The following is a 22,153-nucleotide window of genomic DNA, read 5'->3' on the forward strand; positions in this document are numbered from 1 at the left end:
CACCCCGTGGTTTGCTCTGCAGAGCTTAATAAGGAATTTAAATGTGGCTTCGTCTTCCATGTCAACTTTATTCTTCAGGGTTGAAAACAAGTAGTATTAAAATGAAAGTATCAACTGTCAAATAAGAGTTCTGGGTAAAACACGGGAAATATATATCACATCTGTACATAAAGAATGTATGCCTAGGCTATACATATGTATTCTTTAAAGAACACATTTATGTACTTCATGTGGAATAAGTATGGACCTGACTTAGCATAGAACATTTTAAGATATAACTTAGGGCAGATGAAACCTTGTAAAAAAATACAACTCGCAAAGAGGGAGAGGAGGCAGTGACTTGGCCTTTTTTGGATTTTTGTTAAACCATTCAAATTAAACTTAAATTCATTTTAACTTCTCAAGTAACATATTAACTTACACATTCCTTATTTTTAACCTGTTAACAAGTCAGGTTAATTTGGAATACTAGTTGGTTTACAGAAATGACCTTTTGTTTTTGTATAAATCATATATTTTACAATTCATTTGTACAATTTGAGTTAAATGAGTACTGTATGAATGCTAGTGTTTATATCGAGATTAAGACATTTGACGTGAGTAGTATTGATATCTATCTATCAAGTATGACTATCTTTGTACAAGTGATGGTAGAAATACTAAAATACCTTTTGTTGTTGACTCAAGTGACTACAGATGGGGTCCAAGAGTAGCAAGCTGCATGAATGTGTGAAAGCAAATGATTTCTTAATGCTATTAATGTTTTAATTTTTGTAAAGCACTTTGAATTGCCTTGTGTTGAGGTTGAAAGGTGCTATATATATAAACTTGCCTTGCCTTTGAGTGTATACGGAAGTGATGCGGCTTTTACTGTTCTACGTAGCTCCAAGTAATTTATTGGCTTAATATAAAATCCATGAATGTAGTCGCTCAATTTGAACAAAATTGCCAAAATAGACATGTTACATTTTCTCTTAAATTGCAATCTGTTTGACATTCAGCTATTTAACGCGACAGGATGCAATTTAGTTGATACAATGGCAGTTCCGCATTAATAATCCGTTTTAACCTCAGTTGACGACACAACCGTTGGCGACATGCTCCTTATTCAGTAAGTATAAGCTGTCAAAAACTAGATACCATACATACTTCGATAAATCCACCATTATATTCCAGTTATATGGTTTATATACGTGCGCTCAGTAAGTGAATGCATTGTCCGACTGTCCTGGAAGGCATCACAAGGTAAACGGCAGGAATGTTGTTGTGTTGTTGAAATGTTCTGTTAAAGAAAGAAGAGGATTAAACCTTCCTCATGAATGGATATATCGACCTACGTTTACCGTAATTTAATTCTGTTTTCCCGTGCTCTTGACTGCACGGTTTGGCTAAACTAGCTACGTAATCTAATGTTTGTGTTTTGACAGCTCAGCTTGTCTGTAGGCTAGCTAGCTAGCTAGCTAACGTTTCCTAGCTAGCTAGCTAACTAATACCAGCAGTTTAAAAATAACAAGAACTCAAACTGTGGGAAGCAGCTCATCTCTCTTACTAATTTTACATTAGGGATATTCATTTTAGTGTTTTTTCTGAATAATGTGCTTCAGAAAGCAACAGTGTATGTGGTAACGATAGTTCCTCAGACTGTATTGTACCTAAAATAGGAAGTGTCTTTAGAGTTACCAAGGCTTAAGGACATTTTGGATAAACATTTCTAAATGTGCACAGTTGGCGGTAGGTAGTTTTAGCTAGTTAAGTGGTTCACAAGAAGAAGGAATGACCTTTTTAAGCCGTACCTGACGGTAAATGGTGAACAACAAAGCCATTTCTCAGTAGTATTAATTAAGCAAACTTAATATCGACCAACCCAAAATGCTTGGTGTAACATTATAACTGTTTTAATTTCAATGCTCATAAAAGCATTCATGCTAAAGATATAACTTATTTGCAAACATTTATTATGTAGAAAGTGTTGGCTCAGTATTTTTAAGACCAGTCTATCCACTTTAGTTCAGTTCTGATGTTATATTAGAACTGCTTCTTTGTTGATATCAGTATCCCAGGTGTTGCTTCCTTTTGAAGTATTTCCAAATGTGACTGAAGCGATACTAAACACATTTATAGCATGGGTGTCCGACTCAATACCTCGAGTTTCCAGTTTGACCTGATAAATGTGCTCTCATGTTAAGCAGAAATCCCTGCCTATCATGAGGACAGGTCATTGATAAACAAAATGGGCATTATTTTAGCTGGAGCTTACTTTTGATGACATGGTTCTTGCTGTGGCAGCTGTAGAGAGGGAGTGTTACTATTTACTGCACTATTGCCAGGCGTTTTATATGACAGTAGGACGCAATGTGCCTGTCAATTAATAACCTTTACTTTCGCTCTCCATGAGCCTCTGAAATTGGTATCTGTAAGTGCCCAAAGCCCAAAATGGGTCTGTTGGTTTACGTTAGTTTTAGGTTGTTCTATGTTTTGTAATGCTTCCATTAATGGTTAGCTATTTAGGGTTTTTAGCCTTAGGTGTGGCAAACATTCTTCCATTGTTCTATTCTTCTATTTTGTGAAAAAGTTAGGATTCAGAATCAATAAGCATTGTACTCTGGGGTACTACCTAGGACCTATTGTCTTTGTGTTCTTCTAACTTGTGTTTGTTTCTGCCTAACCCACAGGTCATGCATGCAGCCGGACCCCTAGCCTGCGCTTTGTACACCCCCTTGAGCCAGTGTCCTTCCAGTAGGTGGAGGCTCTTCCTCCCCTAGGCTCCGTTTCTACTCACGGCCCCCTTCAACCCCAGAGTTCCCCATGTTAACCCTCATGAGCATGTTTTACTATATTTGTCTGCGGCGCCGCTCCAGGAGTGGGACTCGAGGGGAGGCTCTGACTAGTCGGCGGGCCGTGGAGTCGGGCCAGCGGGCGGTGTTGCCGGTCAGTGTTGAGGTGGAGCAGTATGCCAAGGAGGTTCTGGACTTCAGCTCCCACTATGGCAGTGAGAATAGCATGTCGTACACCATGTGGAACCTGGCCGGGGTCCCCAACGTCTACCCCAGCTCAGGGGACTTCACTCAGACGGCTGTATTCAGAGCCTATGGGAAGTGGTGGGAACAGTGTGCCAGCGCTCCACCACCTTTTCGCCGCACACCCAAAGGTTTCCACAGCCAGGATTATATTGAACTGGGCTTCGAGGAGCCTGTCTACCCTACAGCAGTGGATGTGCTTGAGACTTATTACCCTGGAGCCATCGTCCAAATTATGGCCTGCTCTCACAACCCCTTCTCCCAGAATCCACCTACTGATGTCAGGTAAAGAGGAAACCATCAGTATCAGTGCTGCAATCAAATGTTAAATCAAAGTTCATGTATTGCTATTCTACAACACGCAGTTGCACAATGAAGTAGTTTGTAGTTGATTAACACAAAAAGACATTCCAGCAGGTAAGCACAACTTTGAAGTGAGAGCTAGTCTTCTCGTTTCATGAATTTACAATGGAGACATTTCTAGCCTTATTTGAATAATAATAATAATAATGTATTACTTGCATTGTTATGCTCGTACACATTGATACCTCACATTTGTATTCTTTATCAAATTAGCTTTACTTCATTCTTTCCCTTTGTTTGTTATAGGACATTGTGTTGTTATGGAAAGTGCTCTTTAAATAATGTTTATGGCTACCTTAGGAATTTGGTTCACCTCTAGCAGTGTCTATCTGACAGTGAAACCAAGAGACACAATTGTAAGCCTGAAGTTTCAGTAAAACTGTATTATTTGACTGGGGTTTCTTTCCAATTATTAAATCAATAATTGGATGCATATGAATTTGATTTTTGGTGAGGTTCTGTGGAAAAAGTACCAGGTAAAGAAAGTAGTAAGTTTTGTGCAACCAAGCCCATCAAATCAGTATTGGCTACAAACCAGCAGCGACGTTTAGAAGCCAACTTGTATTGCTTTGGCAGAGACGCACTGCCTTGAGGTGTGTATTCTGGCACAGCAGTTGAAGGATAAATCCCTTTAATCCCATTTCTTTATTTGTTGAATTATACCACATCTCTGTATTCCACAATCCACATCTAATCATGGGTTTAAGTGACTAAGTTATTTTAATTGTAGCTATATTTTTTCCAAGCAAATTTTGTCAACGTAGAGAAAGATTTATTTATATTTTAATATGTTTTTTGAACATGTATTAAATGAATTGTCTCTAAACTCTTCTCTCTTTTGAGCATTCAACATACGATAATCATTTTTGATAAATGTATTTTTGAAGCATTGCTCCTGATTGTAGCACCATGACAGCATTTGGAGCACTGAGTAGAATTCCAAGGTCATTGTCCTACGTTTTTTTAGAGAGCTACAGTAGTTCAACACTGACCATTGATTTCCCTTTACCAGTCGGAAACCGGCAATCCTTGAAGCTTTTATGAATAATCGTAATTATAATAATACTTTTTATTTACATGACACCTATCAAAACCAGTCTTACAACTAACACAAAAAACACAATCAAATACACAATAATACTGGACAAAGAAAGAAAGCAATGGGAAAAGAAAAAACTTGTATTTTTGATTTGTTCTTTATCATCAACATAGAGTATAATAATAATTTCTATTTTTATAGCGCCTTTCAAGAAAGCCAAGGACGCTTTTTTTTTTTAATCACACAAAGTACAAGTAAACCAATTGTAAACCAATCTGGAAAGAATGGAGTTATTTTAAGGAAGATAGAGCTGTAGCAGCAGGAGTACCTCCGGCAGCACCATCGACAGCCAGGTACCCAACAGCAATCACTGATTTATATTTTAGGGCCAAGCTAGAAAGGGTTTTAAATAATTAAGTTAAATCAATACTAAAACAAATAGACAGCCAGTATACGGTCATTACAATTGGAGTAATGTGAGGAGGCTTGCTGCCGCATTTTGCACACATTATCTTTTAAGTCTATTAATTGTTTTCTGATTGTTGTACTCGTTAAAAGACCATTACAATACCCCAACTGTGAGGAAATAGAAGCATGAATGATGGTTTGATCGTCATTAAAACAGCTGATTTATAAGATGATATTCATGACTGGATAAACCTGTGAGTGGCTCTCTTAAAAGGTGAGGTTGGTGTCTAAAAGCACTTCCAGGTTCCTGACATTTGTTTTAATATTCGTTCTTAAGGGACCGAGAGAGGACTGGATACTAGGAAGCAGATTGGCAACATCTCACACTAGAGTGACATGCCCATTTTCAGGGGGGGAAACATTTAATCCACTTGGCTTCACAGTACAACTCTCTTTTTCCAGATGGGAGGTGCTGTGGTCAGGGGAGCCCACCAAGGTGCTGACCCCCCAGGCCCGCCAGTTTTCCCCCAACATCAAGCACATCAACTTCCCTACCAACCTGCTGCGAATAGAGGTCAACAGCTCTCTGCTGGACTACTACACGGAGCTGGACGCTGTCATCCTGCGGGGGGTGAAAGAGAGGCCCATGCTGGCCCGCTATAAGATGCCCATCATCGATATTAACGACCTGAGTGACAGCGAGGAGGAGCTGTCTGATCTGGGAGGTCCATTCAGACAAGGAGGGGAGGCCAAGAGGACAGGCAATGGCTACTTTGACAAACTGCCTTATGAGGTGATCCCAGACTTTACAGATATAGTATCGGACTCAGACAATACTTTACTTTTCCCTTTGGAAATTAGGTGTTGTGCCACTCCATTCAGAATGAGTCAAATGAAAAATAAAATACTAAATATTAATATAAACATAGGAAGTAAAGGTAAGAATGTGCAATCAAAAGATAACATAAAGTAAATAAAAATATGTATATACACATTTTAAAATAAAGTAAAATGTCCAATTAAGCATGAAATAAATTAGAATAAAACAAATTATATTAACATCAGAAGTAAAAATGTGGTCATTAATGAGTATATCATTTTTTCTTTTTAAAGTTGCAGTTCCGAATAGATTCTCAAGCTCGTGTTAGGGATTAGTAATGTTTTTGTTTTTCACAAAAGGCTTATTTCGTTTTTTTTTACCAATGCATATTGGGTTATGGTGTGCCTCCATAGATAATTGTCACCCACATTAATAATAGTGGTTGTCATTGAAAGTGCCCTTTGGAGTGTTGTGTGAATCATCAGTTTCCTTGAGCTGTAACGACCGTGTTCAATGCTTATCCTTCCTCATAAATCGTTTGCAAAGCAGCTTTTGGCTCCGCATTGTATACATCCATGTTGACCAGATTGCAATCTTCTTCTTTGCATCCTTTGTTGGTGCCTTGCAGCATTTCTTTGCATGTTACTGCCACCTATAGATCAAAGGAATAGTGTCAAACGATAGCAGGGTACTGTATAACATTACCTGCACGGCCTTAGTTTCAGCCATAAAACCCAAGATCGTTAGCAACAGCAAGCCCTGCAATCATTATACCTGCGCCAGAGTGCACATGTACACCACAATAACCAGTATTCCAAGAAAACACGAGTTGTGTAGCTCGGACCTGTTGAAACTTGATATCGTAAGCAATCATGGACTCAGTCATTTCCATGCCACGCACACGTATCATGTTGTTTCAAACGAGCTTCAAAACACCGACAGCTCTCTTGATATTCCTTCTCTTATCTCCTCTCCAAACCACTGCCATTAACAGCAGTCTTCACAACCGCCGTGTGTTTGTTTCAGAAACACAATATAGCTATTATCTGCCAGCTGATACTCGCTTGAACACCGTGTATTGTTAAATCACTGCAACACACACTCGCACAATCCTTCTTTCTCTTTGAGAGGGAACACGGTGCAAAACAAACCGGCTCACCTCGCCACTGATCCGGCTATCAGTGCTTTGTGTCGCAGATAAACACTATTTGACATTCTCTAGACTTCTCTGTTATTCTCTACTAGGTTCTACCACTCTTTGGTTTGTGCTGTGTTCTCCTAACAGACAGATCAGTCTTGTGCTTTGTCTCTCCTGTCTCTTTTTGTTGCCTTTTCTTTCCATAACCTTATCCTCTTTCTCCCCATCTTCCATCCACAGCTCATCCAGCTGATTCTGAGCCACCTGACCCTGCCGGACCTCTGCCGTCTGGCCCAGAGCTGTAAGCTGCTGCACCAGCACTGCTGCGACCCGCTGCAGTACACCCAGCTGAGCCTGCAGCCCTACTGGGGCCGGCTGAGTGACGCCTCCCTGGGACACCTGCAGAGCCGCTGCACTCTCCTCCAGAGGCTCAACCTGTCCTGGATCGGCAACCGCGGAGCTCTCACCCTGACCGGCTTCAGCAGGTCAGACTGTCAGCACGCCGCACATGTTAGAACACAGGCAGATGACCTTGGGAAACTAACCAAAGTGTTTTTTTTCTGAGGGAGGGACATGCTGAGACAAAGACAATGGATTGAAAGTTAGTTTCTATGTCGCCCATGTCTATAAATGATGGGGTATACACATCCTTATAATGGGTTATCTGCTTATAAAACTGTCTAATGACAATGATCATAAAACATTATCAAGCATTGAATGACTTTTTAGGTCTTGTTTAATTACACGTATCAAATTGTACTATTAGTTCCCATAGATTGTAATTCATAATCATTGTTTCACAGGCACTTTGATTACTGTTATACAAATACTACTACTTATAATCATATTAAAATGCATTATAAAGTGAGAGAAGTACTCAAATTATTGAGATATAGGCAGAAATAATACATTACAAGCGGGTTGAAGTCTCTCTTGTATATTTGGTCCTTTTTTTGCTTTTTGATAAATAAAGAAAGACATTGTATTCAATCTTTGCAAGAGCAACACACAAAGTCAAACTAGTTTAATATCTACAAGTCATAACCGAAATGTAGTACTTCAAATGTACACCACCTTTTAATGATGAACAACTGAATGATGCACGCACATTTACATTTCACTAATGTAATGTTTCCCAAAAAATACTCCATTGACTCAACATTTGATGAAACTATTTAAACTTAACTGTAGTTATACATTTCACTTTTATGTGAACATTAATCAAAAGTGACTGAAAAGTGAAAAAAGGGTTATACTACATCCTGGCAACAAAAAGATGTGAGTCACCGGCATAGTGTATGTAGAGTATTCTAATGCTTGACCTTGTGAGTAAATATAAATTGCTTTGGGTATTTTTCCTGTTGGTCAGGTCAAAATGTTTTTATTTGAATACATCCCTTTGCCCTCCAGTCAAAATTATAAACATTTATAATTTATAACTATAATTATACACATTATTAGTATTCTTACAATGACTTATAGTCATAGAAAGTTTTACCAAGCTTTTTCAATAATGACAAAAAGAAAATAAGATATTATGTAAAAGTCATATTGTCTAAAGTAGGGACATGTGCACTCGTATGTTGCTCTCCTGATTTCCCCTGTACATCTATTCCCCCCCTCAGCTTCATGAAGGCCTGCGGTCAGAGCCTGGGCTCCCTGGAGCTGTCGTGCTGCCACTTCCTGAACGAGCCTTGCCTGGAGGTCATCTCTCAGACGTGTCCCGGGCTGCAGGAGCTCAACCTGTCCTCCTGCGACCGCCTCCAACCGCAGGCCTTCACACACATCTCCAAACTGACACGCCTCCGCAGGCTGGTGCTCTACCGGACCAAGATAGAGGTAGGCACGGTCAACAATATATCTGGGAAACCTCTGTGAAAGTGACATTTTAACATCATTGTCCAAATACAGCAGGTAGACTGTAAGATAGTTAATATGTTTATATTCGAAATGGTTCCCCTGTTTGTAATATGCAGGTTGCTTGGTTACCTTTTATACAAGCAAGGCTACATTTGTCTTATTTTGTCATTTTCCAGTATTGCCTAATATAGAGAAGATATCACGCGAGGAAGATTAATGAGAGGTTAAGAAAATCGTTGAATGTTCTGGGAAACTTGTAGAATTTTCTGAATTTTGCGAACATTATTCTGAGATTTTGTAGGACATCTCATCCGCATTTGTCTTAAAATTAAGCAGTTCACCGTTTATTCTTGAGCATGGAAAGAGTAACTGATATACGTTGTTTTATGAAAATAGGCAGACCACCTTTGCGGATGCCGTTTGGTTGAAAGCACTAGATTGAACGTTTTTAATGTTGTATTTTACAATCTCTTTTTCTAATGTAGCAATTTATGTTCATACAGTACGTTTCCAGGTGTCCTGTCACCACTATTTAAGTGGCAAGATCACAAGGAGCCAAAAGCAACAAAAGTCAGTATTAAAGATTGGATGCTAGGCAAATTAGCATACAGATAGAAACATCACATTGGTATGCTAATTATAAGGCAGAACAAGTTGAATACTCACATTACCAACAGCCAAAACACTGACATGCTTGGACGTCAACATGTCTGCTTGACAGTAACATGAGCATCTTCGCTCCTTTATTGTCAACAAAAAGGGCTTTCTGCAGTAGTACTCATTATCGTCCTTTTCTGCAGACATCTACAAAACAAATCTTTCTAGAATTGCTTGAAAAGATGATTGTGTCTTTATCTGTGACTGTTGGAAATAAATCAGTATATAGGTTTAGCAGTTTCTGTTGGGTAGCTTGCCGTATTTCCAATGTATGAGAAAAGTGTTGTATGACCACAGTACAAAACAGAAGTATTTCTTAACTGACTAGTTTCTAACCTTTTAAGCTTGTAGCCCTTTACAGCCAAGACCTAGCTCCTCACAGGTTGTATACTATGAGCTCTGAACTGTTTAACCTAAATTATGATAATTCCCATTTTCAGATTGTCTCATTTTGATCATTTCTGAAGGGCCTGAAGATTTAAAAAACATCCATCCATCCATCCATCTTCTCCCGCTTATCCGTGGTCGGGTCGCGGGGGTAGCAGTTCCAGCAGAGAGCCCCAAACTTTCTTTTCCCTGGCGACATCAACCAGCTCTGACTGGGGGATCCCAAGGCGCTCCCAGGCCAGCGAAGAGATATAATCCCTCCACCTGGTCTTAGGTCTACCCCTTGGTCTCTTCCCAGCTGGACTTGCCTGGAACACCTCCCTAGGGAGGCGCCCAGGTGGCATCCTAACTAGGTGCCCGAACCACCTCAACTGGCTTCTTTCGACGCGAAGGAGGAGCGGCTCAACTCCGAGTCCCTCCCTGATGACCGAACTTCTCACCTTATCCCTAAGGGAGACACCAGCCACCCGGCGGAGGAAACCCATCTCGGCGGCTTGTATCCGCGATCTCGTTCTTTCGGTCATGACCCATCCTTCATGACCATAGGTGAGGGTAGGAACGAAAATGGCCCGGTAGACAGAGAGCTTTGCCTTCTGGCTCAGCTCCCTTTTCGTCACAACGGTGCGGTAAAGCGACTGCAGTACCGCTCCCGCTGCTCCGATTCTCCGGCCCATCTCACGCTCCATTGTTCCCTCACTCGAGAACAAGACCCCGAGATACTTGAACTCCTTCACTTGGGGTAAGGACTCATTCCCTACTTGGAGTGGACAGTCCATCGGTTTCCTGCTGAGAACCATGGCCTCAGATTTGGAGGTGCTGATCCTCATCCCAGCCGCTTCACACTCGGTTGCGAACCGATCCAGTGAGTGCTGAAGGTCGCAGACCGATGAAGCCATCAGAACCACATCATCTGCAAAAAGCAGTGGTGCAATCCTTAGTCCACCGAACTGCAGACCCCCCCCCCCCACGACTACCCCTCGAAATCCGATCCATGTATATTACAAACAGGATTGGTGACAAAGCGCAGCCCTGGCGGAGGCCAACCCTCACCGGAAATGGGTCCGACTTACTGCCGAGGACCCGGACACAGCTCTCGCTTTGGGAGTACAGAGATTGGATGGCCCTGAGTAGAGACCCCCTCACCCCATACTCCCGCAGCACCTCCCACAGTAACTCCCTGGGAACTCGGTCATACGCCTTCTCCAAGTCTACAAAACACATGTAGACCGGATAAGCGTACTCCCAAGCCCCCTCCAGGATCCTTGCGAGAGTAAAAAGCTGATCCGTCGTTCCACGACCAGGACGGAATCCGCATTGTTCCTCCTCAATCTGAGGTTCAACAATCGGCCTGACCCTCCTTTCGAGTACCTTGGAATAAACTTTCCCGGGGAGGCTGAGTAGTGTGATGCCTCTGTAATTGGCACACACCCTCTGATCCCTGATTTAAAAAACAAACAAAGATAAATAAATAAAAGCGCATTCTTTAAACCAGGCTCTAGTATTCACTTCTCTACAATAACAGCGAGCTAGGCAGCTTTCTGAAGTTAGAATATTCTTGTTTAAGTTGAAATTCACTAATATCAACTTATTGTCAGTGTTTCTAATAACTTTTTCTAAGTAAATGTTAGACTTTCACAAGCCCTATCCTAATGTTGGACAAGCTGTTTATTTGGTGGCACATGCTTTACGTTTTGCGTAGCTCATTTTGTATTATTATCTTTTGAGATGAACTAAGTCAAATCTGAGCTCAGGGGGTGTTGCAGACACGTACTGCATGTCAGGTTCAGGCCTGTCTGATGTGTAAAACGGCTGTATTGTGTTCCCCCTCAGTGTTTTCTCCAGTGTTTGTCATGTTTCAGATTGTGGGCAGTAGGCAGTGTAGAGTTCCTGCGGTGGAGTCAGGCAGCGTGCTGCAGGTTGTTTTCACCCAGCGGGCAGACAGAGCAGGCTGTGTGTCTGTTTGAGGGCCTGACATCTCAGCTGTCATTACCCTGTCACTGCTCTAATTAAATGGCTAGCTCTGCGGAGAGAGGCGTTTATAAAGAAGCCAGCGACAGGCTGCAGCGCACGCACGCACACACACACACACACACACACACACACACACACACACACACACACACACACACACACACACACACACACACACACACACACACACACACACACACACACACACACACACACACACACACACACACACACACACACACACACACACACACACACACACACACACAGGGCTTTCACTTCCATGTCTGACACCTTCTCCTGCCCTGAGGTACACAGTGTTGGCAGTTGCAGTGTTGAATTCCCATATCTCTATCCAAGCTGCAGCGCCACTGGAGAAGTCTGTGTCCTCACTGTGCTTGACTTTGCGAGGTGAAAACTAGCTGTTGCATCCTATTAAATTCCCTTAGATACAATAAGCGTAGCCTGAGTGCCCGCGGCAGCAGACAGGAAATCACTTAGGAGGAACTGTTGGTGACATGACTAGACATGGTAGTGTAAATTAAAGGTATATTGTTATTTTTAATGTATACCTTGTAGATTTAGACTGGGATAAGTTTGGGGTTTAGTGTGATGATGAACATGTGACTCCAATACTGCTCCGTTATCACTCCCAGCTCGTCAAATACAGCAGCTCGCTCAGTGGCCTTGTGCGTCAAACTATGATCTCTCTAGCATCTGTTTTTTTATTTTAAGGCTTTGACTTGTGGGCCTTTTTAATAACGAATGACTTTTTTACAAGATGGATTATGATGGATGAGTCAATCAAACACAGCACCTTCTTACAGGAGGCCGCTGTTACTGTCCGGAGAGAAAGTAAATCTCAACGTTGACTTATTTTAACTTTGCTTAACGTATTTACGTGCTTAAATATGTCACATACTGTACATAACGTAGCCCTCTTAACTAGCTTAGTTACTAACTAGCTTCTTAAGTTACGTAACAAACGTAGTTATTCTAACCCTAACAATTATCTTTTCCAACACTTAAACAAGTGATTTGTTCCCTGAAACTAACCCAAAAAATCACACTTAACCTGCATAGCATTTGTAATCTACTTAAAATACTTAAGCCCTATTGTGCTTTTTGTGGGTTTCCCTTTCCTGTAGTGTGTTATATAGGTTTTTGTGTAAAATGGTAAAGTCACAAAGTTCCCTTCAGAGGGAATTACTCTCCCACACACTCCGTCCCGCCTGAAAGGCCTCCATTCGACTCTTATGTTTACTTAACAATAACACTTACGTAACATAGTGGCATCACTATGTTACACTACCGCTTCTATTGGCTAGCAATCAAACATGTTACGTACGTGATTTGCTAAGGGGTGGGACATCTCTAAGCAGTTAACCAATCAAAACAGAGCTGGTCAGCTAACCAATCAGAGCAGACTGGGCTCTGGTTTCAGACAGAGGGTGAAAAGAGGTGCTGTAGCGTCCTCAGTATGAGAACAATAAAGAGCTTTTTGAACATTAAAGCATGGAGCCATGTCCCAGTAGAGACACTACATACTGATATGAACCTGAAACTGTGCATAATAGGGCCCCTTTAAGTTGTGTAACGTTAGCCATGAGTCTTGGACGACATACTTGCAGTGAAACATTTTTGATTTAAGAGGAACAAAGGGTGTAAAAGTGTTCTGACCAAGTATCCTTGTATGAGAAGTTGTAATGGAGAATGTGTTGCCAGTTTGTTCTGTGTTGTTCTATTGCAGGGGTGGGGAACCTTTTTCTTCTCAAGGGCCATTTCAATGTTTTCAACATCCTCCGAGGGCCGTACAAATGATTGACCTCTGCTTAAAAATACGAATCACAGCCCATTCATTTCACCTTTCTTTCATGCTGTGCAAAGAAAAAGCAACCTTTTAATCCAGATATTTTACCATGACTCGCGCATGCATTCACGTGCACGGTTGTGGCGTGACCACCAAAACAGAAAGATATGGACACAAGATGTGTGCAAATGTAAATTTAGTTTCCTATTCGTGTGGACATGAAGATTTTTGCACTTGGAGAGCAACATTAAGAGATCTATGGATACATTTCTCAACACCCATATGAAACAGAACTGTAAGCAGATTTCTTTTTCTTTATGGATATTTTACAAATCACTCCCCTTTCAAACTGTATTCTTGTTTATTAATAACAACTTTTTGTTACCGTCATATAGTATTTTATACCCGTTTACTTTATTCTCTATTATTCAACTATAATGATCATATAAAGATGTGCCTTTACCTCACTGGTTGTAGAAAAAGCTTCTTATATTTGTTAGCATAGCTAGCTAACCAGATGCTAATAACAACAAAGTTATTGACTGTATGATCAGTATGACAGATGAACAGATCGACACTGGGCTTACAACTAAAGACACAGCCACGCAAAAACTGCGGCATGTGTACGGCTCCTTATCGGTACTGCAATTTTTGGAAGTGCAGGAGTGGAGCGGCGTTCTGGTGCTCTCCGTCAGAACTGCACCCCTGTCAGACGAGACATATACCACGTGATGACACGTTAAGGCTTGTGTTGTGTTCAAGGACCCTGACCTTGGCCAGGAAAAACAGGCACTCGCTTGTTTAATTTTTTTGCGGTCTAGATTTCTTTAATTTTTTTCTTTTTTGCGTGTGTTTATAAATTACCTCGAGGGCCGTACCAAATTGTCTCGTGGGCCGTAGGTTCACCACCCCTGTTCTATTACTTCCTGATGTGTTGTGAATTCCTGATTGCAAGCTATAGGTTCTGAGATATTACAAGTGTACCAAACTGGAATGGATTAATTTTGTTATGTGATATTGCTAATAAAATAACAACTCTACGTCAGTAACATCTTTCTCTTTGTTGTCTCTGCAGCAAACGGCTATTCTGAGCGTCCTGACTTTCTGCACAGAGCTGAGACACCTCAACCTAGGGAGCTGTGTGAGGGTAAGCATGTACACACACTCAAAAACCCACAGGGAGAAGTCCAAATAAAGCAGTCTGTTAATTACACAACACACCATGTGGCCTCGTTGGATAGCAGCTTGTCCAAACGATGGCAGACACATCAGTACTGAGCAATAATTAAGATGCTAACAATTTTGGTTGGGTGCAAAATAGACAAAGCAATGGCAATCAACACTATTTAAGTGCAGCCTACAGTCCATCCTTGACTGGAAATGTTACTTAGGCCTCCCTTAAATGTTTACTAATTAAACATAACTCATTAAAGTAATTGCTTAACTAATTCAATTCAAACATTAGTTAAATGTACCCACATACCAGGGTTTCCGTTAGCCAATAATTACCGTTTTTTAGCTGGTAACATTTTATAAAAACCGGTAAATTCAAAACCTGCCGGTAAAAATGTCTGGTAATAATTAGGGATGCTCCGATCGATTGGCCGCCGATCATTATCGGCCGATATTCACTCAATAGTTTGATCTGTGCTCTCTATAAAGGCCGATCAGGAGAGCTGGAACTGATCGATATGGACATAAACGCGAGTGAAGTGTAACCGGACGCGAGAGAGAGATCAGATCAGCTGCTGCATAGTCACCTGAAGCCCAGCCCACTGTTTAGCGCGCTGCATGAGAAACTATAGGTTACTTACGTAACCCCAGTTCTCAGAGTAACATGAAGTGAGATGTCTCACTATGGGATGCGCCTCATCGCGGAGCAAACAGAAGCATCAATCTCATTACGCCAATCCTGATTGGCTGGTGATCTTGACGTCAACGTCAGGGGAAATCACCCCCTATAAGTAGCCTGCGCCACGACGCATGCGTCATTCAAAATAAGCACCTCTTCTCGCTTCACCATAGCAAGGAGGGCCGTCTGGTGAGACATCTCATTTCATGTTACTCTGAGCACTGGGGTTACGTAAGTAACCTATAGTTCTCATTCATAACACTCCGTTCGATGTCTCACTATGGGATATTGTAGCTCCCGTATTGCCAGACGAGCTTATCTCGAAGATCACCGATCAACCAGAATTTAACAGGTGGAGTCCCGACTCAACAAGGTGCCCAGCACTGCTCGAGCCACGCTTGGAGCGGAGACGTCTAGCCTGTAAAAGCGGACAAAAGTGAGCGGTGAAGACCAGCTTGCCGCTGCACAGATGTCTTGGATGGAAACACCCTTGAACAAAGCCCAGGATGTAGCCAGGCCCCGAGTCGAGTGAGCCCGCAGACCCGAAGGTGCTTGCAGATTCTGACTCGTATAGGCCAAAGCAATCGCCTCCACGATCCAGTGGGATAGTCGTTGCTTAGTAACGGGCTTACCCTTGTGAGGTTTAGCCCAGGACACGAAGAGTTGGTCATTAAGACGAAGCTCTTTTGATCTGTCCATATATGTGTGTAAAGCCCGGACTGGACACAATAGATCCTGCTGCTGCTCCCCGGAGGAAACCAGCTGCGGAGGAAATGCCTCAATGTCAATCGGGGTACACAAACCAACCACCTTTGGTGTAAAGGCAGGGTTGGGTTTCAACAACACTCTCGTTTGCCCTGGGGCGAACTGAGTGCATGAGGGATGTACAGACAGTGCATGGATATCGCTGACCCGCTTGGCGGATGCCAGGGCCAGTAACAGCACTGTCTTGAGTGACAGATGTTTCATGTCAGCTCCCTCCAGGGGTTCAAATGAGGTCATTTTGAGCCCATTTAAAACCACTGCCAGGTCCCATAAGGGCACCAGCGGCCTGGAGACAGGGAGGAGCCTGCGCGCTCCCTTCATAAAACGGCAAACCAAAGGATGTTGGCTAGCCGTCTTACCCTCAAAGCCCACATGGCATGCAGCAATAGCAGCCAGGTACACCTTGATCGTGGAGAAAGCTCTGTTTTTTCGATCAAGTCCTGTAGGAATGATAAAATCACCCCGACAGGACATTGAAAAGAGATGTGTCCTTCTTGAAGGCACCACTCCTCAAACACCCTCCACTTACAGTCTAAAGAGACCTGGTGGAGGAAGCTCTCGCACTCTGAATAGTGTTTATCACCTTCTGAGGGAGTCCCACTGTATTCAGATTGTACCACTCACGGGTCAGGCCCATAGTGCCCTGCGCTCCGGGCGTGGGTAAAGGATTGCCCCCCCCCGCCTGAGACAATCTGTCCCTGCGTGGTGGGGGCTGCCACGGCTGCCCGCACAACAGCTGATATATCTCCGCCAGCCCGTATATTGCGGGCTAGGGTGGAAACATCAGAGTAAGTGTGTGGCGTTGCTCCTTCACTCTGGCCAGAGTTAGGGGTAACAGAGCCAGGGGTGGGAACACGCACAGAGGACCCGGAGGTCAATCGTGTACGAGTGTGTCCCCGCCTAACAGTGCGTTTAAATCGTGCATTAAAGAGAACAGCTGTCATTGAGCATTTTCTCCTCTTGCGAACAGACTTAACGCGGCTCCGCCGTAACGCACCCACAGCGGACTCCCGATCCTTGGATGAGGAGTCCAGTCTGCATAGAGTGGTGCACCCTTTGACAGTAATTCTGTCCCTAGGTGCATAACACCCGGTACTTGTGTCGTTCTCAGAGAGAGGAGACGTCTGCCGCTCCAAGGGATCAGTTTGTGTGCCAGTGTGTGTGACTGGAGACAACGCAACCTCCCCTGGCGGTTCATACACGATATCGTGTTGTCTATCCTCACGAGGACATGGTGTCCTCTGAGAGAAGGCAGGAAGCGTTTTTGGGTGGGGAACACCGCTAAAAGCTCCGGGTAGTTTACGTGTGCCTGCTGGAAGTCTCTGCTCTAGGGACCTCTCACCGGGCGACCTTCGTAAATCCCCTATCAGCCTGTCTGACCTGCGTCCGTGGTGACCACCTTCCGTGAAAGGACGGCACCCGTAGGCGCGTCCCGCACTAGAAAAGTCGGGTGTAGTGCCACTACGCATTACATAATAACCAAAACTCTCCGTACGCCGTGGCGTTCGGGGTTTAGTTTTATTATGAGGCCCATGTTGAGCGGGTGCTTTACGAGGACATTCTCCTCCGTAATCTGACTCCGCTCGGTGGGCTTTATAGATAAAACCCTTCTTTCTAGGAGAGAGAGAACGTCTCTCTCCAGAATATGGGTTGACTCTCTCTGGGTTTATGAAAACAGATAAATTATAACTGTTTTGAGAAGCCCAGGCAGACGTCGTGAGTATCTCCTGCTGTATGCTCCTTAGAGCCAGCTGGGATGTTACGCTTATGACTCCGACCGGCACTGCGCATGCGCGTGACGGAGGTGCCTTTACAGCTCCAGCCGGCACTGCGCATGCGTGTGGCGGTGGCTTCACGGACCCGTCAATAATCCGTCTTTTGAGAGATGCCGTAGCTGCTCTCAAAAGGGGAATAATTGGTGGGCTGTCCATTACAGCTCTAGCCGGCACTGCGCATGCGCGTGACGGTAGTGCCTTAAAGCCCCAACCGGCACTGCACATGCGCGTGGCGGTGGTGCCTTCACAGACCCGTTTATTATCCGCCTTTTAAGAGAGGCCGTAGCTGCTCTCAGAAGGGGATTTATGGTTAACGGACTGTTTATTGTCTGTCTTTTCATTTTTTTTGAGCTGCGCCCTTGGCCGAAGCCTGGATGCGTCAGCGGAAAATGGTTTATTCAGACAAGAAAGATGTGACATGTGTTTTATGCGGACTTGAGGATGACGTTGAGGCATCTCTCGAGGCGGCAGGGACACATTTAGAGCCGGGGAAAGAACTTCCAGCTCTGTCACGGAGGGGAGAAGGAGGGGCTGTCAGGCCGCTCGCTTCTTCTTCCTCGACTGCTGGCCGAAATTCTGGGTTGGCTGCGCCTGGGCTGCAACCGGAACCGGAGATTTTCTAGGCCAACTCGCCCTCATCTCCTGCCTGGGCTGGGGACTCGGGGCGGGCTGCAACCTCTGCTGTCCTGGTACTTTGAACCCAGCAGAGCGCGGTGCAGCTTGGGCGAAGGGCCGCCGTTGCAAAGGCCGCGGCTGGACCCTTCGAGGGAGACAGAGGTGGAGGGCCTCGTCTTCCTTCTTTTTCGACTCGCACTTCCTCTGCATGGAAGCGAGAGTGGAGCCGAAAATCCCCTCGGGAACGATGGGCATGTCAAGCACATCTTCCTTTTCCCGGTCTGGGAGGTTGGTGAGGTTGAGCCATCTAGCTCTTTCCTGCACCACCATGATCCCCATTACCTTGCCCGTGGCCTGGACGGCGCAGCGTTGGACACGGAGACAAATGTCTGTGACCGCGGCTATCTCGTCCAGAGTGGCCGGTCCAGGATTGCTCGACATATCCTCACAGAGCTCCGCTTGGTACGCGATTAGCATCGAGGAAACGTTCAGAGCCCTGGCGGACAATGCTGCGGCTCTGTAGGCCCGTTCCGTCATGGTAGACTGGAATCGGTCCGTTTTTGCTGGCAGCGTGGGGTTCCTGCTTGGTGGCTGGCCCATCCTCGGTAGGAGGTGGGCTGCTACTAGCGGTTCCATAGGTGGTATGTGGAGCAGGCCGAGCCTCTCCATACCGTCACAGTCAAGGGAGGAGGCACCCTGGATTGGGGCCTTGTTGCTAAAGGGCCGGTCTCTCCACGAGACCGACACCTCATCCAACATCTCCGGGAAGACCGGAAGGAGTTGCCTCTTTGTCCTCGTTGTTTGGGAAAAAAGTTTCCCCTCGTAACGGGACCTGGAGGTCTCCTTGGCCATTTCGGGCCACGGGATGTCTAGCCTGGACGCGGCGCGCTAACACACGGCTTGCAGGTCCATGCTTAGACAGGGCGAAGCTGGTGTGCTGTCGCCCGGGAGAGCAGCCATCGCTCCCGGCTTTGCAGCCTGAGCCGATGACATGAAGATGTCGTCTTCCTGCTCGTCCGAGTCAGACAGGAGGAACTCAGAGGTATACTCTTCGTCCTCCATGTAGTCTAACTCCAGGACATCTTCCGCGGGTGAAACCATGGTGAGGTCCAGCCGGGAGCCCCAGCTTGGTATAGCGTGGGGCCCCGTTCCCGCGTCTCTTGCCGCCACCGAATCTCGGCCTGATATGGCGCGGGATTCCGGTTCTGCGGGTGCCGCTGTCGGTGAGCCCCAGACCGCAGTGAGGGGCTCCATCTCTGCGGCGGACGCCCCCGTGTCTTGATTGCCGGTCGGCGGATCAGTGGACATGAGGGGGTCCCGTCCCGACAGGCGAGCTTGTTGTGCTAACCTTCGGTGGAGGCTCTTCAGGGTGAGGCGGGCACAATGTCCGCACGAGCCGGGGTTGTCAATGGCCTCCTGGGCGTGTTCCAGCCCGAGGCAGGACGAACAGATCTGGTGTGAGTCTGTGCCTGACACTTTCAACCCGCAACCGCAGCGCCGAGCCTCAGAATTCCTGACTCCTCTGGTGTGAGGGGGAGAGGCATCCATCTCGTTCGCCGTGAGGCGTGGAGAGGGTCCGCTCATGACGGGTACGTCGAGAAAAAAGTGTTTACCGATCTGTCTTTAATCCGCGGAAAAAAGGACAGCGTGGGTCTTTTTCTCTCAAGGATATTACCTGGTATGGTAATATTCCTGTAATCCTTTTCTCCTCCGTGGAAGAGAGAAGAAAAAAGTGTCCTCGCTACCGTGGTGTCGGCAGTGAGGGGAAAAAACACAAGCTAGCAACTGGTGTGTTGCTAACTTGAAGTCAAAACCTTACCTTAACTCCAGAGGAAGAACGGCGAGGTTGACTATAATACTCTTCTGCGAGGCAGAATAGGGTAGCCGGCTAACGCCCGTCGACCGAAAATTAGCTTTGGTTCAGTCTGTGGACTGTTAAGCTAGCCCGGCTACTATTAGAGATGTGCTCTGAAGCGAGAAGAGGTGTTTGAATGACGCATGCGTCGTGGCGCAGGCTACTTATAGGGGGTGATTTCCCCTGACGTTGACGTCAAGATCACCAGCCAATCAGGATTGGCGTAATGAGATTGATGCTTCTTTTTGCTCCGCGATGAGGCGCATCCCATAGTGAGACATCGAACGGAGTGTTATGAATGAGAACTGACGGGCTGTCAGGAGAGAGAGAGGAAAAGAGAGGATCCATTTCAAGTTAATTTAAATTTAAATTTAATTTAAATCAGTAGTTTGTTTGAATGTAACAATTATGATGTTTGTGGAATCATTTATTGAAAAATGAGTCTGTATTTTTCGATCTGTTACGATTATAAACTAAAGCAATATAAAAATGACTCATTAACTGAGTTTTAAACATCGGCATATCCGGTCATAGTCCGGTAATTACCTGCCAACGGAATCTCTGCTACACAATTCTTATTCTTATTATTGAAACATGACAGGTAATTTTCAAATTTGTCAGGACATTTGACCAGCGAGAAAAAATCCTAGCAGAAACGCTGCCACATACTTGAAAACAATACCAGTTATTATTTACAGAAATGTACAGAAATAATGTAGCTAAATCAATAGCAATTTGTCGAAGGCTATAACCATCAGTTGGTTAGCTTAGCCTAAAGACTGCAATCTGGGAATAAATGAGCCTGAACCTCCCCAAAGATGACAAACTCTGCCTACCAGCTCCTCTGAAGCTCACTAAGCAAAATATTATGTATAAGCTCCAAAAAAACGGAAGTGTAAGGCAAACATCAATTTGCAGTGTTTACTCTTCTATGGTTGTAAAATTAAACAAACTGGATTGTTAGAATTTTAGGGCGGCTGGTAGGTGTTTTGTTGGTAATATTTTGTTCTTCTGGGACACAGACAGGCTATATGCTAAGCTAAGTTTATAGGCTGGTGGCTGTGGCCTTATGTTTTCCAAGACGGATATGAGAGTAGTCTTCTCATCTTATTCTCTGCCAGAAAGCTAATATTGCCAAACTATTTCTTAAATGATGTTATGAAGACGTCCACCGTGTTAATGGCACACACGATGCGGCATTCATACATATGTATATGCTGACACTAATATACTGCATTTTTGTTGTTTCATATATTCATAAGATTAACGGGTAAGACATTTTAGTAAATGTTCCGTTTATCATGCTTATAAAACATGTTTTCCATATTTACTGACAGACTCTTTTACCAACTCACCTGCCATTTTACTGACTCACCCATCTACTTTGTAAACAGCTGATTTGTCATCAAAGTTCTGCATACTAAAGGACCATTATGATAAAGCAAATGAGAAAAGGTGAACGGAATGTCACATTTTGAGTACAGTTTCCACTTGTGATATACCTTAACGCTAACGTGTCATCATTAGTGAATAAGCTTTGCAACCTTTGGCAATGACAATACATATGAAATATCTCTCCACTTGCAGGCTGTAATGACTATGGGTAAAGTTCCTGCACTGGCAGTTCAATTGCATATCTTTGCTTTCATCTTGTGATGAAAGGATGAAATATGACTAACATTAACTGACAACAAAGATAACAATAATAGCTTTGCCAATCCGTTTTTCATGGTTTTCAACGTTTGCTCAAAATGTAAAAGACAACTGGAAGATACTGACTCAATCATAACTCCATCCCATTTCTCACTTCTGACCAACATC

At 44.1% G+C, this 22,153-nt stretch overlaps 1 protein-coding gene across 4 annotated transcripts in view; it reads left to right on the plus strand.

Moving 5' to 3' along the window:
* Positions 1–22,153, plus strand: part of fbxl4 (F-box and leucine-rich repeat protein 4) — a 40,861-nt gene that overhangs the window by 12,955 nt on the left and 5,753 nt on the right. Inside the window, exons 1-6 of one of the 4 annotated variants that reach the window (XM_034102035.1) lie at positions 907–1,111; positions 2,673–3,302; positions 5,290–5,620; positions 7,026–7,270; positions 8,411–8,624; positions 14,546–14,617. In XM_034102035.1, the coding sequence (XP_033957926.1) occupies positions 2,806–3,302; positions 5,290–5,620; positions 7,026–7,270; positions 8,411–8,624; positions 14,546–14,617 (1,359 nt within the window). In that variant the 5' untranslated portion in view covers positions 907–1,111; positions 2,673–2,805. The other 3 variants (XM_034102037.1, XM_034102034.1, XM_071205814.1) reach the window with 3 other exon arrangements.

The sequence above is a fragment of the Pseudochaenichthys georgianus genome, chromosome 16, assembly GCF_902827115.2.
Source record: "Pseudochaenichthys georgianus chromosome 16, fPseGeo1.2, whole genome shotgun sequence".
NCBI lineage: Eukaryota > Metazoa > Chordata > Actinopteri > Perciformes > Channichthyidae > Pseudochaenichthys > Pseudochaenichthys georgianus.